We start from the raw sequence: 26451 nt of genomic DNA on the forward strand, positions 1-26451 counted from the left end.
TTTCCTAGTTTATATGGATAAACAATGGAAAAATATATTGGCATGTGAGTAGACGTGAATAAATATAAGCCACATGTTTAAGGATTGATAAAGAATGGAGAAACCAAAACAACTTTATATAATATTGAATCATTAATTAGAAAATACACATTAAAACATTTTCCCAAATTAAAAACTAAACTAATAAAAAATCTATGTATATACAATATGAGCATATAATTTAAAACTTGATAACAAATAACAATACTACATACTTGTAAACTTTATTAGTATAATAAAAAAATATAATTTATAATCATACCATGTGAAAGAATAAATCAAATTTACACTATGATATTACTATAACATTTATATTAGTTTTATTCAAAAGAAATTCAAGTCTCCTTCTAGACATCCTTGCAGTTGAGCAAACATTAGCTATATTTAAAAAAAATTCAAAGTTCAGATTTCATTCTTGAAAAAGTATTTAGCTTCTAAATTGTTTTAAAAGCAATTAGTAACAAACCAAACTCGTATCCCTTTTCGTTGCAGAAAATGTCACTTGACAAGTCATATTGCTGCTCGTTGTGCTGCTAGGAAACCCAAATCTAGGCGACCACCTTCTTGGTGGTCAAAGGCCTCCTCTAAGCACTACACGGTGAAACATTCCTTGGTTGCTCTTGAGGATCCTGAGGCTAAGGCTAGCTCTGAGCCGGTGGCTGAGGAGGATGCTCTGGTGGAACTCTCCTTGGATGCGTCTAAAGATTCTGTGGCTGAGGTATGCTTTTAGTCCGAGACGGTGGTGTAGGTGGATGCTTTGGTCTCTTCCCCTGGTTCGGATGTCCCTCCTAGGGGTCAGATGTTGTCTAATTCTCTCACAAAGGTTGTTGTGGCTTCTGCATCCCCTAGGTTCCTCGGGTCTTTGTCTTCTGAGGCTTGGGTCGCTAAGGCTGCGAAGATTGAGGAGGGTTGGATCGCGGTTAAATGAAAGAAGTCTAATTCTTTTGCCCCCCCTTTAGATAGGGTCCTTCGATCAAGTAAGGAAAAATTCATATCTAAAGAAAAATCTTATGTTTCCTTATGATGATTGATTTTTTGTGTTGGTGAACTGGTTGCTTTACTAGTTCGTTGGATACTGGTTTGGGAGGTTTTTCAGGTTGTTGTTCCAGTTTGTTGACCTTCTAGGGTCCAGTATTGTTTTGGTTGATTTTTTTGGTCAAATTTGTTGGTCTCAGGGCCCTGTAAAATCTGATTTAGCTGTTTAGCTGGTTTCTGGTCTTTGTACCTGGTTGTGCATAATGGTTTATCTTTCTCCTAGATGTAAAGGGTTTTGGGACCCCTTCAAAACCTACTTTTACCTTAATCTAAAACAAACCAAACTCATATGATATTACTATAACATTTATATTAGTTTTATTCAAAAGAAATTCAAGTCTCCTTCTAGACATCCCTGCAATTGAGCAAACATTAGCTATATTTAAATTTTTTTCAAAGTTTAGATTGCATTCTTGAAAAAGTATTTAGTTTCTAAATTGTTTTAAAAGTGACTAGTAACAAACCAAACTCATAAATTATGGAAATGACATAGAGATCACTTTTAATTGTACAACTATATATAATATGTCATACATTTTATCTTTTTAAAGAACTATTGAAGGAACCAAGAAATTATAAAGTCCTGTCATTTTCTAGTGTTACCATCTTTAAAGGATCCAAATGAGTATTAGGAAAACAGTTGTTTAGTAAAGTAAACATGATGCCACTTTCAAAGGTTGGCACCTTATCAAAATATCACATTAATCACTGTCACACCTAATTTACTACAAATTTAGTCTGGGAAACAAGTCTTAAAAAACACATTAGCTATATCTGGATAGAATAATTAATATTCTCTAAAATAGAGTGGAGAATTGGAACAAGTAAATTTTGGGGAAATTGTAGACCTTTATATATTTACTATATCTTTACTTATTTTGCAAATAGATGGCAGATAGTGATTTGAGGAAATACAGTAACAAAAAAAATATTACACAGTTTATGTTAAAAGTAGTTATAGTTTAATTCATTGATTATAAAAATGTATCTTTGAAAGTTCTAATATTTCATCGTTTTTAGCATCATTTATATATAATGAGTACTAAGTGAACAATTCATTTTCATGAGGGATAGATTTGTGTGAAACACCATTACTGTTGAAATTATGTGTCAAGGAATTCGACTCCTTATAGTTGAATCCTAGCAATAGTATCATAAGATATGTGATCTTTAAAGAAGTAATCATACCTCTATTAGCACTGTTTCATCTTGATGATATATCATAGAATGTAATCTGAAATATTGGTGAGAAGACTGATAAACAATCTAATTAAATAGTTATAATTATTTCAATAGTTGTAAAAATCTGTGATCTATTCAAATTCTAATATTTCACCCTTCCACTCATCATCTATTAAAAAAAAAATGAGTTTATATGAGCCCTCCATGAAATATATGTCAATGAATTTGAAATAAGCACATAATTGAATTGTGCTTAAAGAATCTGTTATTCTAGTTTTAATTTAGAGATTCACTAGACAACAACTGAAAACTTGATTATAGACTCCTTTTTTTCTAACAAGACAACCAGAAACCTGATGATGGACCGTCCTCTTTTCCTGTTAAAACAACTGAAATTTTTTTTTTGTTTCAATTTTCCGATTTGGTTCCTTTCATATTCACGGGTTATGTTAATAGCAAAGCTTGATTCTCCTGAAGACCAATGCTAGTACGCCACTGAAATGCATTACAAAAGTGTCATTAGTTTGGGTTACATCAGAGATTAAAAGTGGCCAATGAATTTATACCAGAGAAGATATTCTGAATCTCTTGAATTCCATTCCTGTGGTGGTCACAGCTGTAGAAAAAGGAGGTGATCAGACAAATATTTAAAGTTGTAAAGAGTGAGAATGAAGCGCATCAAATGAGGAGGAGCCAAATAATCACCAGAGTTTGGAATAAGTCGATGTCAAACGGAACAGATGAAATAAATAAAAAATGAAGTACCATTCACGAGATGTTACATGTCGGCGAAAATTCTCTCTTGAAGATAAAATCACCATCATCAAACCACAAAACCCAACATAGAATATTAAGCCTTTTCTGGGTGGGGAAGCAATGGTTGCTTTCAGTCAAAGAACTCCAAAAATATCCAAACACCTACACCATCATATTCCCAGAATGGTCCAGATGTCCGGATTGTCACATATAATGTGAGTATTTCAAATGAGTCGGTTCGGCAAAGTAGTGTTAAGTATGTGAAGACCAACAATCTCCTGGGATTCTCCTTCCACTAATTATATCTTTTCAGTTGATTGCTTGTGATCTATAAATGCTGATTACAATCATTTGTAAACTCAATCTTTTCAATTAATAATATTCTTTTGTTCTCATTGTAGACATAGCCAGGATTTGTGGTGAACCACAATAAACTATTGTATTTATGTGTTGCTGGTCTGCACTTTTCGTTTGCACTTTTCGATTAACCTTTCAAATAGCCCTCTAAAATGTAAACATATTTCGTTGGTGAATCCAAAACATATCTCATTAGTGAATCCATACAAGTGGGTCTTTCATGAATGAGTGCAATCAACCTTATAAAAAACAATATAATTGAATTCCCTGTAAAAGTAAATTAGTGCAATCAAACTTATAAAATAATAATATAGTTGAGAACCTATCAAAATTTATTTGGTATGAAGAAAATAAATATTATGAATAAAATTAGGTAAAAGTTTATTGAATTTCCATATCAGAGATCTGACTGATTATTGTATTTCTGAAAGTAATATTATTAAATTCTTAAATGAACAATTAACCATGTACAAAGATCATTTCCATTGCCTTCATATATAATATGATTACTTCTACTAATTTTACTCAAATATCCATACCGCCCCACCATATGATTATGTACTTGGTTGTATTGAAGAGATTGAATCTTGACTTGTTATGTTGTCACCAAACACCAAGAAAATATAATTGCTTCAAGAGATCTCACGTCATCTTCCCAACCTTCCAAACAATATTTTTTCTAGACCAACTTACAAAACCTCATATATAAATTTTTACCTTTGAGCTTTTTATTACTTCCTTTGTCCACAAGGAGGTCTTAGATAATGACTTGCAAGAGACTAGAGTCTCTAATAATATCAATACCAATGACTTTCAATCTATGATAGAATATATTTCTTTCCCTCATCACCTTCATTGATAGAGAAAATGTTGATTTTTATTGATCTGTTTTCTTTGAATTTTTTCCAGAGGTTTTCCTTGTATACCCACCTCATCTTCTTCTTCTTCTAGTTCCTTGTCAATTTGCATTGATTATGTTGTCGCTATTGTTTGTATAAATATATTTTTCTTATGAGTATCAATTCTTTCTAGAATGGGATGTCTTGTCTTTCTTCTTTTCACAATTCATTTGTAGGATATATATTATAGATTATCCCTCTACTAGCATAGTTTTTCTTATAATTTATGTTTGTAGAGATAGAATTTGTAAATTTAATTTTATGTAAATTTTTGGAGACCACTTTGCATTCTTTTTATCGTAGAAGTTTGTGTTTTGACAAAAACATTGATGAGAAAACTATCCCACAATCTAATCCAAATGTAGTTACAGATTAATTCATTGATTGTGAATTTTTGTAGTCTTTGAAAGTTTCAATGCATCACCCCTTTGAACATTATTTGGATACAATGACTACTGAGTGAACCATGAATTGGCATGAGGTATGGGTTTGTGTCAAACTCATGAAATATGTGTCAATGAGTTTGACTCAAAATCTACATACTTGATTCCTAAGTGTCTTTGTAGAGATACATAACATTTCAGGAGGTAGTTTTTCTACCTCTATTAGCACTCATTCAGTTTGATGATGTATGATGGAGTGTGATCATAATGTTGTTGAGAAAACTACCGAACAATCTAAATCAAAAGTAGGTACAACTTCTTTCAACAGTTCTGCAAATATGTTGTCTATTAAAATTTTAGCACTTTACCCCTCTAAGCACCATCTAGATGCTATGAGTGCTAAGAGGACCATTCATTCTAGGAGGAGAAGGTTTGTGTGAACCATCACTACTCATGAAAAATGTGTCAATGAGTTAGACGGGAAAACTAAATAGTTAAATTCTTTTGACAATATCATAATTTGATGCCTTGTAAAAAATATCTCCTACGTGAACAATTTATTTTCATGAGGGATGGAGTTGTGCCAAACACCATTACTCATGAAATTATGTGTCAATGAATTTGACTCGAAAACTACATTGTTAAATTCTAGCAATAGCATCATAAGATCTGTGAACGTTCAAGAAGTAATTTTTGTACCTCTATTAGCACTCTTTCATCTTGATGATATATCATGGAGTGTGATCTGAAACATTGGTGAGAAAACTAATAAGCAATCTACTTACGTAGTTATAATTTATTTAAATAGTTGTAGAAACTTGTGATGTATTCAAATCTCAATACTCCACATTTCTAAGCATCATCTAGATGCAATGAGTGTTATGAAGACCATTCATTCTATGAAAAGTGGGTGGGTCTCTGTGAGTCCGCCATAAAAAATAAGTCAATGAATTTGAAATAACTAAATAATTAAATCTTTATAACAATATCATAATCTGATACCATGTAAAAAACACCTCAATATCAAAGATAGTCCATAAAAGAATATGTGATTCTAATTTTAATTAAGAGAGTTAATTAGACAACAACTAAAAACTTGATAATAGACTCCCTTTCTTTTCCTAACAAGACGACCACCTGATGTATGACTCTCCTACTTTCCTATAAAAACAAGCGAAAACATAGTAATGGACTACTCCATTTTCCTAAACAAGAGTAATTTAGTATTGAAAAGAGATGGAATTGAGCACTTGATCATGATAATGGTGTTTTTATTTTAATCTTACGATTTGGTTCCTTTCATATTCACTTGTCATCAAATGGATTCTTTTAAAATAGATTGGTAAAGCTTGATTCTCCTGAAGACCAATGCTAGGACGCCACTGAAATGCGTTACAAAGGTATGATAATTAGTTTGGGTAACATCAGAGATTAGAAATGGCCTATGAATTCATTCCAGAGCAGAGATTCTTCCTGTGGTGGTCACAGCTGTTGAAAAAGGAGGTGATCAGACAATATTTAAAGTTGTATAGAGTGAGAATAAAGCATGAAATGAGGAGGAGCCAAATAATCACTAGAGTTTGGAATAAGTCGATGTCAAAGCAGAAGTACTCAAATATAAAAAAATGAAGTGCCATTCACGAGATGTTATATGTCAGCCAATAATCTCTCTTAAAGATAAAATCAATATCATCAAACAACAAAACCTAACGTAGAATATTAATCATTTTCTTGGTGTGGGAAGCAAAGGTTACTTTTAGTCAAAGAACTCCACAGGTATCCAAACACCTATACCATCATATTCCCAAAATAATCCAAATGTCCGGATTGTCAGATATAATGTCAATATTTCAAATGAGTAGGTTCAGGAATATAGCCCTCTAAAATGTAAACGTATTTCGTTGGTGAGTCCCATAGAAGTGATTCTTTCATAAATTAGTGCAATCAAACTTATAAAAAAACAATATAATTGAGAACCTGTCAAAATTTGTTTGGTCTGAGGAAAACATATATTATGAATACGGTAAATGTATATCAAATCTATCAAATCGAGAAATTATATCCAATATCTCATCTATTATTCTATTGCTGAAATCAAAAGTCACTCTCCTAAATTCTCAATGAACAAGTAACCACCTACAAAGATCATTTCTAAGGTACAAGCTAATCTCTCACAAAAAAGTACGGAAGACAACAGAAAATCAAACTTCTTTTTTTCCAAATTCATGAAAACATAGTGATTTTTTCCCAAATTTTTTGTTGTTTTTTACTACAAACTATGCAGGTCATGAAGACCAAATGTTGAAATTTTCAAAAAAAATCCTTAATGTTTTCGATCTTTTGAAAATTGGTCAACTGTACATTTTTGTGAGAGAATAGCCACGTCCCATTTCTAATGCCTTAACATACAATATAATTACCTTCACTAATTTTACTAGCATATCCATACCGCTCCACCATCTGATTATGTAGTTGACTTTATTGAAGAAATTGAATCTCGAGTAGCCACTATAATAAAGGTCCTAGTTATGTTGTCACTAAACACCAAGCAAATATAATTGCTTGTGGAGATCCTACATCTTTCCAACCTTCCAAACCATTTTTTTTTCTAGACCAACTTACAGAAACTCATGCATTATTTTTTTATCAAAGAGTTGCTTATTACTCCCTTTGTCTACAATGAAATATTAGATAAAGACTTGTAAGATACTAGAGTCCCTAATGTTAAGATGACGAAGTGCACTGTACTGTGCAAGGAACCTCATCGTACAATGAGTCCACCGTACCGTACAGTGGAGGTGGGTCACTGTACGGTGACACACCATTGTTTTTTGTGTACAATGGAAGTGAGACGTACGACACAACAATGTGAGGTTTGTGTACGGTGAAGCAGTATGACAAAGTTGTTACGAGGGACCGAGGCTCGAAGGGAGTGTCTGAGGCCCTGATGTCGAGGGGAGTTTTAGAGGTCGAAGGTGTTAGTGTAGTTTTTTATTTTTTCTATTTTGCTAGGTTTTTCCTACACTTTTAATAATCTTGCTTAGGTTAATAAAGCATATCTTATTAGGGGAATGGTTGTGAGGTGTCACCTTCCTACATGTGAGCATCCATTAGCTATCTTGGGAAGATACTTTACTATCCTTAGTCCGATAGATGGTTGCTCCTCATTGGTTGGTGTTGCCACCTCCTCCCTCTTCCTAGCCTATATAAGCATGCTACCTGGCTTGTATTTGCATCTCTTATTTTTGCGTCCTCTTAATGCTATTTTGCTTCCAGCATTTGCATTACTCTCTTGGAGACTAACTCTATGATGCTATTTTGATTTTGTATCGTTTGCATTCATAGTTTAGATATTTACTCTTTGCACTAGTTTTCTGGGTTATTAATCTTTTCAGATTCTAACATGGTATCAGAGCTTTTTTATGTGCAAGAGTAGATTTTAGTTTCCTTATTTGAGAGATTCGGGGGGGGGGGCAAATAAACTTTATTGTAGTTTTTTGAAAAACGAAGTATGCTCTTCTCTTACATCTTTGGATGATCCTGAGAATCAAAAAAGTTTTGACAAAAACGGTTTTTCTCTGGGGTTTCAATCTCAAATCTGATAACCAACTTGCATATTTGGAGTTTTCAATCAGTTTTGCAGGTTCCAGCATGCCATTGATGGACTTAGGAAGCTGATCCAGCATTTGCATGTCATATTTTGGTTGCTGGGGTTGTTTTTTGATTTTTGGAGCCGTTTTTTACTGTTAAAGGCGTTTGATTTACACTACAGCAACATCTTCTGTACATCAGCAAGAAAAACGCTTTCTGGGTTTTATTCGCAGCACCGAAAAACCATCTAGATATCTTTTAGATTTTTCATGCAACCTGTATATTTTGCAGAATCGAACATGCAAAGCTACAGCCATACCCCTCTCCGTTGGCAGTCGCAAATTTGAACGCAGTTTTCAAATGTCTCGTTCTTGCTCGTACAGACTCCGATTTTGATGATTCTTGTTATGAACTTGGCTATTTTTTTGTGCTCTATCCACTAGTGGAGTTGTTTTTTAATTTTCATGCATGAATTCTTCAAAAATTGCAGATTCTCAGCCGTGACTGTGCACAGTTCTCGTTTTGGAAACTTCGGAGGATCATAACTTTTTCATACGACCTCGTATCGAGGCGATTCTTTTTTTGAAAGTGCATGATTTTTCGAGTAGATCGCAGTGGTGCTATTGTTTCCTTGATTATTGTGCCCAAGTTTCACTTTTAGCATATGCTCTTCATGAGGGTTTGTAATGCATTGAAATCAAGACCACTAAGTATTTCTTTCTAGTGGTAGTTGTAAACGCACTAAAATAAAGTGTCAAATCATATTTCTTTGGGGGGGGGCATTGTCGTGGCTGGGTTCTCTTCCTTCTAGCATTTCTTCTCTGCATTTCTTCATCATGGATCAAAAAAATATGCCCATCTTAATTCCATAAAATTATTTTGAGTGGAAATCACGCATGACAATTCACTTAAGGAAAGCTAGAATAAATAGGATAACTATGGGACTTGAAACTGAACCTGCTAAAGATGAAGATAAGCCTAAGTGGTTTAACAAATGTGATGAGGCATTTGGAACATTGTGTTTGTCTGTTTCTCCTGACTTGCTATTTCACATTGAGTCTTTGGATACACCAAATGAAGTATGGACAAAGCTAGAAACACTATTTGGCACACAAGATTCAATGAGGGGTCATATGTTGGAAAATGAATTAATTAGTTTGAGTCCAAGCAATTTCAACACAATCCAAGATTTCTTCACCAAATTGAAATCACTAAGGCTACAGTTAAAACAATGTGGAATTGAAAAGAAAGATGAAAAATTGATTCTTAGTATTCTCTCTAAGCTAAGTTCAGAATATTCTGTGTTTGTCTCTACCTTCTATGCTACTAAGGGTGCACTTGGTACTCAATTTACCATGCCATCTTTAGATGATTTTGCTGTCAATCTCACTTGAGAACAAGATAAGCTAATCCAGATGGGCATTCTTAAGTCCTCTAAGTCACATGCCTTGGCTGCCAACCAAGGCACAAAAGAACAACAAGGACAAAGTAGTAACAACAATAGTAAGGACAAGAAACAAAAGAATAGCGAGGAGAAGAAGGATCAGATGCCAGTTTCTTCAAAAGCAACTATTGATACACCATCTTCCAAGGGCGATAAGCCTAAGAAAGAAAAGGTCAAATGTGCCTATTGTGAAAGACCTGGTCATGATGAACATAAATGTTTGCAGAAACAACTTGATCACTTGACAGACATTCTTGAGAAAAATAATATCAGTGTTCCTGAGTCTATCAAACAAAGTTCTAATGAAGGGTCTAACAAGGAAAAAGAAAACAACAAGGGGAAAGGAAAGGGCAAGGCCCTTTTTGCAGTTGCTTCCTCACCATCCACTTGGGTTCTTGATTCGGGTGCTTCACACCACATGGCTTCATCTAAGGAAGAACTTGCATCCTTGGAGCCGTGTACTATGCCTTCTATTTTGATGGGTGATAACACTCTTGTTGAGGTGTGTGGGAGAGGGTCTGTTGATGTGGGGGATGGCACATTCCATGATGTTCCTTATGTACCCTCATTGTCAACTAATCTCCTATCAGTACACCAGATCACTCACACAGGTTTAGGCAAGCGGGTTGAGTTCACTCCTGATTCAGTGGAGATCCGTGAGTTGCACAATGATTCTATAGCTGCACTTGGGAGAGCAGATTATCAGTCACGACTCTATATGTTTTCTCACTTTGTTCCTGATCCTCGTTTGATTGTTTCACTCATTCACTCTAATGATGTGAGCAGATTATGGCATGAGCGGTTTGGCCATCTTAACTTCCACTATTTGCATCAGCTTAACCAGCAGAGCATGGTCATAGGGTTGCCTTCTACTTTGACATTGGAGTCACTTGGAATACATGATAGATCTTCTAATGGGTCAGATTCACTTGAGCAGTCTTCTACCTCCACTTTTGATGCAGAGAGTGATTCAGAGGACTCACCTCCTTCCTCTCCTAGTCATCATTTACAGGTTGATGATTCTCCTCTAGATTCTCCATCTTCTGGTCCACTTTGGGCTAGACAGACCTTGCAGTTTGCAAGTGATTCGGTTGGGGATCCATCAGACACCAAGCAGACTCGTTCACAATTCCAGGATGCTCTACATATCTTCATTGCTACTGCCTCAAATCCACAGTCCTTTCATGAGGCTTCTGGTATTTCTGAGTTGGATACAGCTATGCAGGAAGAGTATAGTTCCTTGATGAGGAACCACACTTGGGATCTTGTCCCTTTTCCTAAGGGAAGAAAACTTGTTCGATGTAAGTGGATCAACCAGACAAAATTTGCAAGCTTTGCTGGAGGTGCAGGATGCTTCATCTTTTGGGGGGGCCTCTTCCTCTCACTTGCAGTCCTAATTTTCTTTGGGGAGTCTCTTTTCTCTCTCTTTTGGGGGAATTTTATGTACATGGGTACCTCATCAGGCTTGACTTGTCGGGACCCATTTCTACATCCACCTAATCTTCGCTTATGGGGGGGTGTTAGTGTAGTTTTTTATTTTTTCTATTTTGCTAGGTTTTTCCTACACTTTTAATAATCTCGCTTAGGTTAATAAAGCATGTCTTATTAGGGGAATGGTTGTGAGGTGTCACCTTTCTACATGTGAGCATCCATTAGCTATCTTGGGAAGATACTTTGCTATCTTTAGTCCGATAGATGGTTGCTCCTCATTGGTTGGTGTTGCCACCTCCTCCCTCTTCCTAGCCTATATAAGCATGCTACCTGGCTTGTATTTGCATCTCTTATTTTTGCATCCTCTTAATGCTATTTTGCTTCCAGCATTTGCATTACTCTCTTGGAGACTAACTCTATGATGCTATTTTGATTTTGTATCATTTGCATTCATAGTTTAGATATTTACTCTTTGCACTAGTTTTCTGGGTTATTAATCTTTTCAGATTCTAACATAAGGGAGTGATCCCATGCTAAAGGGACTTTCAGAGGCCAAAGGGAGTGATCCGATGTTGAAGGGACTCCCAACTGGAGGAGTGACCGTCAAATGGATGAGTGATTGTTGGGACTGTTAGAAACCCTTTTTGTTATGTGCCAGTTAATGCACCCGGTTTCATAACAAATTGTAAAGTGTTTAAATGTATGCGGGATTCCTTGGGCTAAACAGGCTAAGGCTATGAAAGTCAAGTTGATTGTAATGGCAATCCGAGACTATGAGTCTATCTAGAAACTAGAGTTCGTTGTATGTAAATTGTTTACTGTAATACCAAGTTTCTTGGGGGTTTTTGGGTGGTGTGTTTTACTCGAAAGCGTTTCTCACATTAAATCTAACTTTGCTATATTTATCTTGTGTGCATATTGTTTTTCAATGTTCTAAAGTAGATTTACAATCTTTTATATTTCCCTTGTAAATTGGCATTTGGAAGGCATTTTCCACAAGTAGCTTTCCTAACTAGTGGTATTAGAGCCTGGGTTATCCTTGTCGGGTAGGGTTGTTTTCTATGTCAATTCGGTTCTAGTGGGGGTTTGGAAAGTGTTTATCTGGTAATTGAGATGGCAGGTACAAGGAGAGTAGAGATTGAAAAGTTCAATGGTAAAAACTTTGAGTTGTGAAAACTTAAAGTTGAAGATATATTGGTTGATCGTGATCTGCGGGTTCCTATATCTATTAACAAGCCTTCAGGCATGAAGCAAGAAGATTGGGTTTTAGCATATTGAAATGCCAAAGGACTAATAAGGCTATGTCTTGTGGATCCTACTCTCTTGAGTGTTCACGAGGAGAAAATTGCACATTCTTTATCGAAAAAGTTGGGAGATATTTATGAGGGAAAATCCTTGGTAAACAAGCTCTTCTGAGAAAGAAGTTGCACTCTTTGAAGATGGACGGAGGAACGGCTATGGCAGATCATTTAAACTCATTCAATATGGTGATTGTACAACTGACATTTGTTGGTGTATCTATTAGTGAAGAAGAGTGTTGCATGTTACTGCTATGCTTATTACCTGATTCATGGGATCATCTTGTGATGGTCGTTGGAAGTACTACCGCCCAATTAAAAATGGATGAAGTGGCTGATGCACTTTTGTTAGAGGAGATACAGAGGAAATCTTCTGAGGTGGCTAAGGAGACTCTCATCGTTCAAGGCAGAGCGAAGGACAAAAGCAAGAAGGACATGAAGCCTGAATGTCCTAGGAAGAAGTCCAAAGCGAAGTGTTGGAATTGCGAGTAGATTGATAATATCCGAAAGGACTGCAAAGAGAATAAGAAAAAGAAGAAAATACATAGTCTTCCAATTTTGAGTCTTCTCAAAGTGATGATGAAGATGCAAGCAGTGTTGCTTTGGCTACTCGATCATGTGATGATGACTGGTTAGAGTAATTCAATCTTCGTGGAAGATGTTTCTCACGATGCCATTTGTGACTCGGCATCACCATATAGTGGGAGTTGTTGGCAATGACGTAGATGCCATGTGTTACTCGACACCATGGTTTAGTGGGAGTTATTGGCAATGACAAAGTAATTGATCTTCATTGGTATTGTAGATGTTGAAGGCACGAGATTCTATTGTTGCAAAAGGATCTTTTCACATTTTCTGAAGTACTATATGGAGATGTTGATCTTCATGTAACTGAAGATGTTGATGACTTGAGGGCTCAATAGATTCTTTGATAAGGGTGTGGTTTATGTTTTTCATTTAACATCTTATTATATGTTTAAATGGAGCATGTAATCTCTCTAGTTGAGAGTATTTAGATCATGTTGTCATGTTTATGTTCCTGATACTATGGTTGGAGCTTTGGCTTGTTGATCTCGGTTTAGTTTCTTTCTTTTTTAAGTACATTGATCATTTGTTAGATACTTTGTGATATTGTACTATTACATTTGGAGTTGGCAAGGATTGATTAGAGGCACGTGCTCATGGAAACTTAGAGATGGAGATGATGGTGTTATCTCTTGTGATTAGAGATGTGTTCATTGGAATGGTTAGTGTAGGAAGTTTGAGAGGCATTCATTTGATATGGACTGAGGAGAATTATCTTTTCAATTCATGGTTATGGACATGTATGGCACAGTGTCTAGATGACATGGTCAAGTACGTAGTTCTAAGACATTAATGTCAATTTCAATTGACATTTCAATATTATAATACATTCTACTTGTGTCTGTACTATAACATTTGTATTAAGTTATATAAATCACATTTGAATTGGTCAATACTCAAAGCATTGCATTTATCCATAAAATACAAGAATGTTTCCATATTTTTATTCCTACCTTTTTTTTGGTAAGGATTCTTCAATGAAATCATCTTGTAAAAATAGAAATAAAAACTAAGAACTTACTAAAATAATGATGTATAAAATAGCTCTAGATTATATCCAACAAAGGTAAAGAAACTTTGCATTGTATGTTTAAAAATATTTTTCAATTAATGAAATAGCTTTCATTATAGAAACTTGGAATTTTTTTTAATTTCAAAAATTACCGATCAGACAGAAAGAAAGCACATTTTTTCTTGAAATTAACCATATTTTGTAAGATTCAATCCTTTAAGAGTCCTCTATATAACTGCTATATTCCAACCTCCTCAGAACTGTAAAATTAATAGTTTTTGCAATCTATTGGAGAATTATCTATTTTAATATCTCCCGAATAAAAAGGAATCCTTTTCCAAATATTTACCACATTGTGTGCAATAGACATAGCCATCCATTAAAGTTATTTTATTCCAACTCAAATAGATTTCTAGACTTAATCGAATCCCTTAATACCAATTAAACTGTTCAACTAATTATAGTGTATCGTATGAGAAGATGAGGGATAATGACTTAGAACACCAAAAGCTCACACAAAATTCATCTAAGCATACTGCAACAATTTCATACAAACTTGATTAGGTACAGCATTCTTCGAGATAAGTACCTATGAGATCCAATGGAGAAAACTTGCAATACCAACATTTTGTGATTTATAAACAAGTGCCACATAGTGGCATGTACTTGTCGTTTAGTCATAGTAGATAGTTTAGAAAAAAAATCTTCTACTTTTATTTCAATTTTAAAAATATATTTTTATAAATGTTAGTAAAATAGTAAAAATTTGTGTATAAATGATATAATGATAAAATACAATAGATTGTAATCCTTAATAAAAAATTAACTTAAATTATTTAAGTCAATTAATTCATTAATATAATAATGTTAGTAAAATTATATATATGTGAGATTAATTTTTTTTATAAATATAATATATAGTTTTGTGATAATTTTAAAAAAATTGTAATAGATTTAATAATAATATTTATTAATCTATCTTCTAAAATTGTGCCGGGAAAATGAATTATAGAGCCAACCTCTGAAAAGAAGGGTCCTATAACACAAAAGCAAATCAACCAATCAAATTAATGAAAAATAATTATTAAAATATATGAAATTGATGAATAAATTAAAAAACTTTAGAAATATCTCAATTGCCCATAAATAATTGTTGATGATTGGTGTAAATTAATTGAAAAGTAGAAAAACTAAAACTGAATACAATTCTACTATTGCCTACGAAAAGTACAATAAGAACCAATGACTCGTAATTGATTCAATTAAGAGATTAAGTCAAAGAAAGGAATTCAATTCATAATACTAGTTCCAAATTTCACAATCACGAAACAGTTTAAAATTTAATGAAGTAAAAATTGAGCAAACAATAATCTATTTGTTTTCCGAGTCAAACAGTCGCATCCAACTCTGACCATCCACACGTTGAAATCATAAATGTCCAAAAATGTATCATACTCACCTTCAACTTTGCTTACTGAGCCACAACCTCATGCTTTAGTTAAATAACTAAATATGATATGCAAAAGTACTAGATTGTTAGAATGCCAAATAGTTGGTCATCCATCTCCCAGATATTATCTTTATTTCGTCTATATATTGTTGTTCATAATATTTCACTATTATGGAGTGACCTGTCTAATATTAAACAGAAATTATTTCATTATTTCCCTTTTTTTTAAGAGTGTCATCATATTTGAGATCTCTTTATTAAAATGTGATCTCTGCAATTTCTTAAGCAGCCATTATTTGCCTTTCTTTAAGAATTTTTAACCAATGCTTCACTATATTATTAAGGCACTGTTCTTTCTTTTCTTAGAGGAATTGGTCAGAGGTATTCTATTTAGGGATATAGTTTCAGATGATTTATTAGTGGAGAATTTATGTTCTTGAAAGAGATCATAAAGATTCAATGAGTGCTAAGTGTTCCATTTATTCTCATGAGAGATGGATTCATGTTGAATAGCTACTTATGAAACATGGGTCAATGAGTTTGACTCAAAATCACACTCTGAAATCTTGATAGCAATATCACAATTTGACTTGCTGTGAAAATTATTATCTCCTACTTATCAAGGGACCATCAATTCAAAATCTTTATATATATATATATATATATGAACCCAGTAGTTGTGCACCCTAACTTCGCGCTTCTCAAAATCTTATGTGAAAATTTCAAATCACTCTCATTTTTTGATAGTAGCTTACTTGGCAAGTACCCTGCTTATAACTAAGGTTTCAGAGCCACATCAGCATGCTTTTTGTCGAAGTGTCCAAAACAGCCCCAAAAAAAAGTGAGACCAATCATAGTGCATTGGAGACCCCATACTTGTGCAGCTGATGTGGCATCACACTCTTGGTTGTTTTTTGGGAAAAGGGACACTTTTCATTCACTTATGGGTAATCATCATTAACAAAAACAACTTTAAAGTCACATCCATTGGTAGAATCTTGTTAAAAATGTTGGATATTAAATCAACAAGTATGAGTATTAAGCTAACAACTACTGTCACAACTATTGAAATGTGCACAAACAACTACTGAGTCCTCTCCCCTATACCTCAATTCTTAAAACTTTCTAAAACAAAAACGAAAAAAAACAAAATAGTTCCACATTGCAAAATCTAATAGATTTTATTGTATGTTATAAGCAGCTGAATCGTATATCTCTTGATGTGCTGATTTCTCATTTCCTATTTCCATACAGTAGCAGGTGCCCTAGTGGTTATTTAGATGGCCATATATGAAAAGGGGTCTATCTTTCTCAATACGCCAGGCGCTAAAATATCTTATTTCATTCCATAAATCATATTTAAAGCATCCAATACCTTCATTTAATCATATTTAAAGGATGCATTGCACTATTTATGAGGTTTCTCCGAATAATTCGTTTGGGCACTATTTGAAGGATCTATAAACACTAAGAAATCTACGAACAATTTGTTTTGGGTCCTTGTTATTCATCTTCTCATTCATTTTGGAGCTGCTATTCAAAGAATCAATATTCTACATTGTGTATCGGTTATTTTAAGTGTATATATCTTCTCCATTAGAGTATATGTGCTATTAGAGTATTTAAAAGATGTATCAGTTATACCCAGAAAAATAAATAAAGCTCGGTGTGGGTTTTCAACATGACATGCAACAAACTAATTGATAGGTAGTCTCATAGATCACCAATATCATGGAATGTCCAAACTGATTGATACGGCGTCTCATAGAACAGAAACATAAATAAAGCTCAGTGTGGGTGTTCAACAAGAGGCAAAATTCAGTATCTAATGCATTTACCAACAATGCCGACAAAAACAACTAAAGATCAATGCAAATTCTCAGCAAGCAAACTAATTGATAGAGCGTCTCTAACTAGAACATCAATATAATAGAATGTCCCAAATGCAGGATATGCACCCAATAGATATGGTCAACAACAAGCTCTAGAAATGCTAACATTTTCAATTCATAGCAATACCTAAGCAAAAGTTTATTTCATGGTGAATGAATTTATACAATGCTCAAGTAATGCACAATATTTACGTTGAAATTATCAGCAGTATTCTAAATGTTATAACAACATATATACTGCCCTGTATATTGTAATCTAGATAATTACAAGCCATCTATTGACGTTTTAGAAGAGTACTTACCTGTACCATATGTAAATGGCCTAATATCAATAATATAATGATTGTAAAAATCTGTTCATGTGTACAATATACATACACTCAGACTATTATTCATTTGCAATCCTTAAGAAGAAAGAGAAAAGAAAAAGGATAGATAAACCGTAAAAGGGCCATCAATTCCCCATGGCAGAGAATGACTTCATGGAAAAAGCTCAGGCATGACTGCCATTGCACCTGCCAAACCCAGAAACAAGATTTTTTAGCAGAAATTTTTTTTTTCCACAAAGGTGATACTCTCAACGTCCCCACCATATCGCTTTATTTTCAAGATATTTGCATGCAAAAACAACATGCTAGGTATATCATTTTTTAATTAAAAAAAAGGTTATTGCACGTAAAACAACGTACTGCCATACAAAGAGAAGACAAAACTATATCCCTTCACACCAAGTAACTCCTATTATAATGATAATCTGCTCCCACCAACCAGTGAGTCTTACACTCTTCAAATCTTATCGAAAGCACCTATCTTTAGCTACAGGAAATCTTCAGCCTCACCTAAATCTCAATGCATCCATGAGTACGTCTGTATAAATATTGTACATATAAGTAATTTACCTATACGCTTGTTTGGCTGCGGTAATAGGAATAGCTATTCTGGAATAGAAAATGGGGCTATGTGTTCCTATTCTCTGTTTGGTTCAGCCAATATTTGATGGGGAATTTGCGGACTCCAAAATTTATGCTTTCTAAAATAAATAAAAGTGGAATAAGATACATATTCCAATAACACCTATTTGGGTGGAATTGCAAAACCTCATTTTTGGTTCAGCCAATATTTGATGGGGAATTTGCAGACCCCAAAATTTATGTTTTCTAAAATAAATAAAAGTGGAATAAGAATACATATTCCAATAACACCTATTTGGGTGGAATTGCAAAACCTCATTTTTGGACCAAAATTGAAATACGTATTTATATTTTACTTCATATTCTAATTCCAATTTGGTACATCCAAACGAAAAATTTACATATGCCTATTCCACTTGTATTCCCGTTGCCAAACTTGAAGGAACCAAGTTTATATTTGGAGTCTAGGATAAATAAAAGCGATAGTAAGAACGTTGAGAGTATCATATGTTTGCTGATGCATGTATACATTGGCCATTCATCCCAAATGAATTGAGGGAGGAAATGTTGAAGAACTATGTAGATTAAAATATTTTGCTGAAGAAAATTTTGCCCCTTTTGGTTTAATTAAAGATTTTAATGGTCTGTTTATGCCCAAATTTTGTTAATGAAATGGGCTGATGTAATATGTCCAGTCGAAGTATATGGTGTATAGTTAACCGGTTGGTCTATATAGGAATGTTGGTAGTTTGTCAATAGTCCCAGGATGTATTGTTTTCATGTAATGCTTACGTGGCCTCTGATGCAGTAGTAAATGTAGAAGGAAAAGAATTGTGAGATGGAGTAATGTAAAATCTACCACTTCAGAGTGGCAAACTACGTAGAAACGTATTTTGATATTAATAAAAAAAAATTATGTACCATCGATCAAAAACTTATATGTATCTACAGCTCCTTTGGCTTTCTCAATCAAATTTAGTAATACGTTTCTATCTTGGGTGCCTTTAAGTCTCGTGCGATTTGTCGCATCATGTGTTTTATATCATTTCTCTTATTTATTTTTATTATATCTGGTTATTGCGGAGGTGAAAATATCAAAATATAGACTTGATTGATGTCATTTCTTTTATTTGTTTTTATCATATCTATCTATTGTGGACCTGAGAATATCAAAATATAGACTCGATTGAGGTAAGTCTCTAAATAAACCTGAATATTTTCCATTTTCATATATGTGTCTATTACAAGCATTCAAACATGCCACCGTTTTCTTATGTTCTATTTATTTCATTTTTATCCATTTATGTTATTTAATTCCTTTTATTATATTTATAACTTTTGGGTTTTGTAGCTATCTAGAGAATAGAGTCCAATTTTCTCAATACTTTGTTTGAGCATGTTTTGTCGTGGTCCATATCGGACTATAGCACATCAGGTAGAGATCCATGTGTCATGATGGTGTCCTCAAGAAAGACTCTCAAGTTTGGATAGAGAACTCTTTGTTGTCTAGATATTATTTCCATTCTTATAACTAGGGTCTTGAATTTCCCGTATCTATAATTCATTATTTTCACTAGTTAAGTTGGTTAGAGAAATATGTGTTATGTGAAATTGGCTTCCAAAGGAACATAGAATCATCATAAAGTAATAAACAAAATGAATCTACATTTTCAAACCCCATTAAAAATGGTAGTAATATCTTGCATTAAATACACTCAACGGAATAAACTCGGTTCCTTCAAAAAATGAGGAGAATATTATTCTAAGATGGCTCACCCTTTTGAATCAAATATAGCTAACAACATTGGACCTCACAAAAATAGATGTTAATGCCTTTTTTGATACAAAAACTTATATATTAGAAGGCAACGAGTAAGTCGTATACATGCTTGGACCCATCACAAGTAGTAATCTTACACTAGCTGTCATGGGGTGGATAAATATATGAACACGAGACTTTTGAAATTAATATACACATGTATACCCATGTTGTTGTACATCATTTTTCATTAATCAATTGTTATTAGGTATGAATGTTGCTACACTCATCATACATGTATCAGTTAGAACTCTCTGGATGCTAAAACAATTACATGTGCCACAGAGATCTTTAGAAGTTCCATAAATGAATCAAAAAGTACATAGATAATTCTAAATCAAAGACTAGCTTGGAAAATACAAACAAATTTTAAATAATTGGTATTGTTATCTCTATCCTTCTAGAATATTTTTGTTCATTTCTAGAACATTCTAATTATCTTGTTGGTGGTCATTAAGGTGGGAGAAATTACACATCCCAACACTCGTCAACAATTTTGACCACAAATGTTGTTGCATTTACAAATTGTTTTGAACTTGACTACTGTCTTTCTTTTGTCTCATTCTAATCTCCATGATCAAGCCTTCATACTTAAACCTTTTTGTTCGCAAAATATCTACAACCATGCCTGAGATCTAATCGTTTCTCATCAATGATGCCTTTCTCTTGGCTTCATCCATATGTTGTAGCAATCCTTCAAAACTTCAATCTAAAATTCCGCAAACTTATTACATGTGGATGTCTCACTAGACAAAGATTTTTCCTTTTGAACATTCAAACCTTTCTTGATTGTTGTTGCCTTTGGTAGATGGACATTTATACTTTAACAAAAAAATTATCATGCCTATAATTATTTTCTCATGTAATCCATAACTTCAACCAGAATCCATTTTCATGAAATCTATCATACATGCATTCTTTATCTATTTTCTCAAACATGTCCTTTCACAATGAGTTTGCATACCTCATATACTGTAAGTTTGTAGAATCCAACACCATTTTATGGCATTTCCTATTATAATTTGTAACATTAGTTGAATTGATTCACTTGAACATGTAACGCCTATATCCATCATTTGTTTACTTGTGACATATCCAAGTCTCTCATATTCTAGCCTCATTGTTAGCTCAATAGCCTTTTACATTCCTTGTTCATGCTCTTGTAATCCATGACCTCTATAACCCATTCTTTTCATGATCTTTAAACCAAAAAAGAAAGAAAAAAATTAATTGTTACATTCATCAAGATTCACAAACTTATCTAACTTGTTTATTTTCATCACAAACAATCTCGACAAAATCACACTTGCCTAGTGACGAACATGTTGGAATATTCCATTATTTGGCCACCCTTAAACATCACACAGTAAGGAACAAATTAAGCTTAGAAAAATAAATCAACTTTGACTATTTAACACTATTTGCTTCGAATGTAGATTTTGTAACAAACTTTAACATTAGCCTTCGATTTTTTCGAACATTCTTTATTTTCACCATAAGTCAGCCTCAAATTCCATCTTTCTTAACTTGTTCTTCTAGCTCATACTCAATGAACATTACATTTCACTCAAGTAATACATCAGTCGGTTAACATATGAATTACTTGATTAACACTGAACTTCAACTTGTATTTTCCAAATGTTCAGTTAATACTATAGTAACTCAAGCAATATTGTACTCCTTTCACCTAGTCACTCGATGTAACCTGTATAGTTCGGTGAATACATAAAATTCATCATTACATTACAAAATTACATGATTGTAAAATAATCAAACCAATATTACATTATCATTGTCCAATTGATTCAAATGCCCTAAATACCCTACTTATCAACACTGACATCATCATACTTTCTTCAAATCCTCTTCATCGATCAGATGATATGGCACTCTATTGAATTAGCATAGTATCTAGCTAACTAAGACTTTGACATCTTTGACATCAATGACAACATAACGACTTATATGACTCTTTCACATACATTCATAGCATTCTCAATTACATCATCAATTAGGGCTGACAAGTATATGTATCGAGTGATGGTGCTCTTGATTGGTTTTCAAAAAATATTTCAATTGAAAGTTTGTGGATGGATTCTATAATTTATTTCAACTTTTAGTTAATGAATTTCACCTACAAAGGATAATGGATAAATTGACAAAAATTACCAAATTTGAAGGGTTTGAACTTCACACATGGTAAATCAAAATATAATTGCTTTTGATTGAAAAAGATCTTTGGGACATTGGTTAATGGAATTGTTAGTAAACCCCAAGATTGAGATGAAGTAACAAAGTGAATAGATGAAGATCATAGGGCCAATACGTTGATTGGGCTTGGTCTATCATATGCATATTTGCATCATATTGATCTTTTGAACACTTCAAAAGAATTATGGGATGGGCTTGACATCTTATTAGTTCACAAGCGTCTACTGCAAAAATGTCCATAAAGTAGAAATTGTTCAGGTTAAAGATGAATGAAGGTGATCATATTGTTCCAGAGATTAGTACTTTTCATTCATTGCTTAATCAACTTGTAGGTGTGAATACTAAAGTTGATGACGATGAAGGTGATCCTACTTAACAATATGCCTTCAAGCTTTGATCATATTATTTCGCTTTGAACAAAATGAATCCTAACTTAGAAACTGTAATTTCATTTCTAATTAATGAAAGAAGTAGAACTAATAAGGCTCGTCATATTGCCAAGGAATATTCTTTAATTTCTAGAAATAAATCTAACATTCCTACCAAAGGAGAATTTAAATGCTTTTATTTTCAATAGAGCCAAAAATCTCATCGATGGAAGGTTAAAGAAAAATACGGCTTATGTTACAACTGAAGGAAAGACACACTTCCATGGTTCTGCAGTACATACAATTGACTCATTTGATGGTAATAATCCACCTCATGGTTCAAGAATTGATACAAGATTTGTGCTTTAAAGAATAGCAAAGACATAACATGAGGTTGGAGGCAATGGAGGCAGGAGGATTTTCGTCATCTCGGGCTAGCTTCTTGCTCAAAGATGAATTTTTGCATAAGAAGTAACTATTTGCATCCTTGTAAAGTTGGGGCTTGGAAGATTCATCCTTGAAGAGAAGAGGGGAATTGGCATACGTGTGTCCCTGAAGAGAAGAGGAAGCTTGGTAGTGTGATTGTCCTTCCATGAAGTGAGGAGGGGTAGGATTTGAGTATGATCCTTTTAGCACTTGAGGAGGCATTAGACACACAGATGTGAACTTTCAAAGGAAAGGTGTCTCATGTGTAGATATATCAATGGTGTTTGTTTCCACACCACTAAAGGAGGCGTTAGACACACCCAGAGGGGATGTGGACTTCCGAAGGAAAGTAGTTGCATGTGTAGCACTAGAGGAGGCATTAGACACACTCAGAGGAGATGTGGAATTTTGGAGGAGATTGTGTAAGAGGTGGGAACACAAGATAGCTTTAGGTTTTGCAGTCAAGAGATCCATTGATGCAATCAGTTCAGTGATTCTTGAGTGAGCAAGGAGGAATGGTGAAGACAATTCATCAAAGTCTCTAGAAGGTTGGGTTAAACACTTGCAACTTCCACTCTTGTTCGAATTAATATAATAAGAGGGGGAATGTAGGAATATTACATTATTTAGGTTTAAATTTATCATTTAGATTAATAAGTAAAAATTGGTTGCCTGTTAATTCTCAAGAAGTTACATTCTTGTAGATAATTTTTTAATAGGAAAACATAGCTTTATAAGCTAGTTAATGTAATGAAAGGAATTATCAAAATATCGAGCTTGTCTTTTTATTTATTTGAAAACAAATCTTTTGAACTAGATGAAATATTGCAAGCTGATTGCTTTCACTTTAAATATTGATTGCTTTCTACAAGTGATTGACTTATTTTATTGTTTTTTCCACCCAAATTTGATATTTCCTCCTTGTAATTAAGATGTTCTTCTCTTCCAACCTTTTCAACTTGTTGTTTCAAATATTATTTGTTTCTTAACATCATCAAATTACTTTTCTTTTCTGCTAGATCCTCATTTTTCTCCTCAACCTTATTCATTTGTTTTTTTCAAACTGTCATAATTTTTATCTATAAGTTTACATTTTTCAACTTGCCTCTCTTTTAGTCTAAAAGAGAGGGGAAAAAATTATCCAAACACGAGAGAAATAAAAAGAGAGAAAAGTGCCCAACAAAGAGAGGACTAAAGAATCGTGTCCCCTACTACAAGCTTATCTAACAAAAGAGACATTTCATGAGGTAACTGACCCTTACCAACAATATGCTAATCTAGAGTACCAATTTAGTCAAACTATCTGGAACATCATTCCACTCCCTAACAATGTGAATCAAAATAATAGATTTTCTTTCCCCATTAAAACAAGCAATCAATCTCACCCTATTCATTTGGTTTTTTCTCCCAGAGCTGCGCCTGTCCTCAACCTGATTGTGAAATCTGCAATCATAAACCTTCCTTGATAATTACAACTTTCTTTTCCTTAGCCGTGCTTATATAATTTCTCTGTCCTCCTAAAATCTTGTATGGTATCTGATATCCTTTGATGGCCGGGCACTATGTATATTTCTGTTCTCAAAGGCTGTGATATTCACCTTTCTAGAAGTCCTTCAAAACAAAACTTGGCTTCGTTCTATGACTTCAGTTTTCTATTCTCTTACTTTCTACTAGTGGCAGTTCTCCTCTGATTCCCTAGCTACAACACAGTGAATGTTCCTGCAACAGACCAACAGTTATCAGTTCCTCATGACCGCTACGCCTGCCATTTTCCATACAATCTTATTGAAAAAACTTCTCGTCCGACCTGTCTTAAGCCATAACCTTTCAAAGGACCAACAGATTTTTATTTACATATACCTTGCGAATTCTTTGAAATGCTGTAACAATATTCATGGCTATTTGCTGTCTACGAAAAGTGTATGATGTTTAAGTCGTTCCGCTCTCTACTTAACTGCAAACTCTCGTGTAACAATTTCACCTTTGTACAAAAACAGCAAATGCGTATTTCTTCCTTTAACAGCTACAGGGAATGTAAATCAGCTGACAATATATGATCAGTTAGGGTTTGTTTAGCGTTCAAATTATTGTAAGAGCCCTCTTGAATATATGTCTTTGGAAAATACATAGATGAATCCAGATATTACAGAGAAAATTCTAATAGACCGATGTGACAAATACGAATAAATATTTAAATAAGATTATTCTTATTCCTATCTTTCTAGAATATTTCTGTCTCTCTAAAACATTCTAATTATTTATCTTATTGATGCATGGTTATTGAAGTGAGAGAAATTCTCTTTCAACAAACTGGGGAGTGTTAGACAACTTGGCCCCCATCAATCAGACAAGTAAATGATAGTTGAAAACCCCTGCTCTCTTAGTTAATAATGAATCGATAAACATATATATATTATTGATGATGTAATGGATTTATGTTTTGAATCTAGTCATAGAAAACTTATAGCTTTCATTCTTCTATACGAACATAGGCAACCTTGAACCTTTTCTGAGTTATTGTAATTTTTACAAGTTGAAGTTATAGATTTTTAGTATGAGTTTGATATGTTTATATAGCGATTAAAGATGAATGAAATGAAACTGTGTTCTAGACAACATCTTATATAATAATTAAAATGCTTGCATGCTTCAAAAGACCATTGCATTCAAATTAAAGCACTAATACGATTGTAGAAGAAGTAGCAATTGGCCTGATGTTCTTAGAAAAAGAAACACTAAAAATAAAAGGTACAAAATCAACTTATTTTAGGAAGATTAAAAATGTTCATATGTAGATTTTTTACATGAAATGTGTTTCAACCTTACACATAATGTTAATATTATAAAATCTATAATATATAAGTAAAAATTATGAAAACTCAATTTCAAGGCTATAAGATCTGTTTTTGGTCAAAAGAAAAATGTTTGGTCAATGGCATCATTTGTGATGGTGTCACTTGCCTTGGTCTCTTTAAGTACTTCATCTTCTTTTTTACAAAAAAAGTCCAACTAGTGCAATAACTTGAAACTTATGACCTCAAGAGTTTTGTGTAAGAAATGTATAATGTTGTTAGATTCATAAAAATGTTATTACTTAAGAGAGTTGTGCCTATCAACTAACAAGGGTGTATTATAACATTTCACAATGCATCTTTGTTTGAAGGATAATTTGGGTGCAACGTTTAAGAGGTTTTAGCTCATGGGTTTTGAAATACTATTTAATGGTTTCAAGTTTCACATCTCCTATATAGTAGGTACTTGAGATTGAGGGTGTGTGCAAGAGTTTCATAGATACTATTCAAGCTATATAAGTTCTCAAAATCTGTAATTGGTGGTACTTACATGAAGACTTGCTTTACAAA

At 33.6% G+C, this 26451-nt stretch overlaps 1 protein-coding gene across 17 annotated transcripts in view; it reads right to left on the reverse strand.

Moving 5' to 3' along the window:
• Positions 1 to 2341: 2341 nt before the first annotated feature.
• LOC149559450 (uncharacterized) overlaps positions 2342 to 26451 on the reverse strand; it is a 67063-nt gene continuing 42953 nt past the window's right edge. For 6 of the 17 annotated variants that reach the window (XR_016365158.1, XM_089833350.1, XM_089833347.1 and 3 more), the window contains one exon: positions 17530 to 17869. Coding sequence is in view for 9 of the 17 variants with exons in the window: in XM_089833347.1 (XP_089689473.1) it covers positions 17747 to 17869 (123 nt within the window). In the remaining 8 variants the exon portion in view is untranslated. Of the gene's footprint in view, positions 6140 to 17529; positions 17870 to 24115; positions 24809 to 26451 lie in introns of those variants that run through there. The other 11 variants (XR_016365159.1, XM_089833345.1, XM_089833355.1 and 8 more) reach the window with 3 other exon arrangements.

This window comes from Cupressus sempervirens, chromosome 5, assembly GCF_028749045.1.
Source record: "Cupressus sempervirens isolate cs-2001-9-10 chromosome 5, ASM2874904v1, whole genome shotgun sequence".
Lineage (NCBI taxonomy): Eukaryota > Viridiplantae > Streptophyta > Pinopsida > Cupressales > Cupressaceae > Cupressus > Cupressus sempervirens.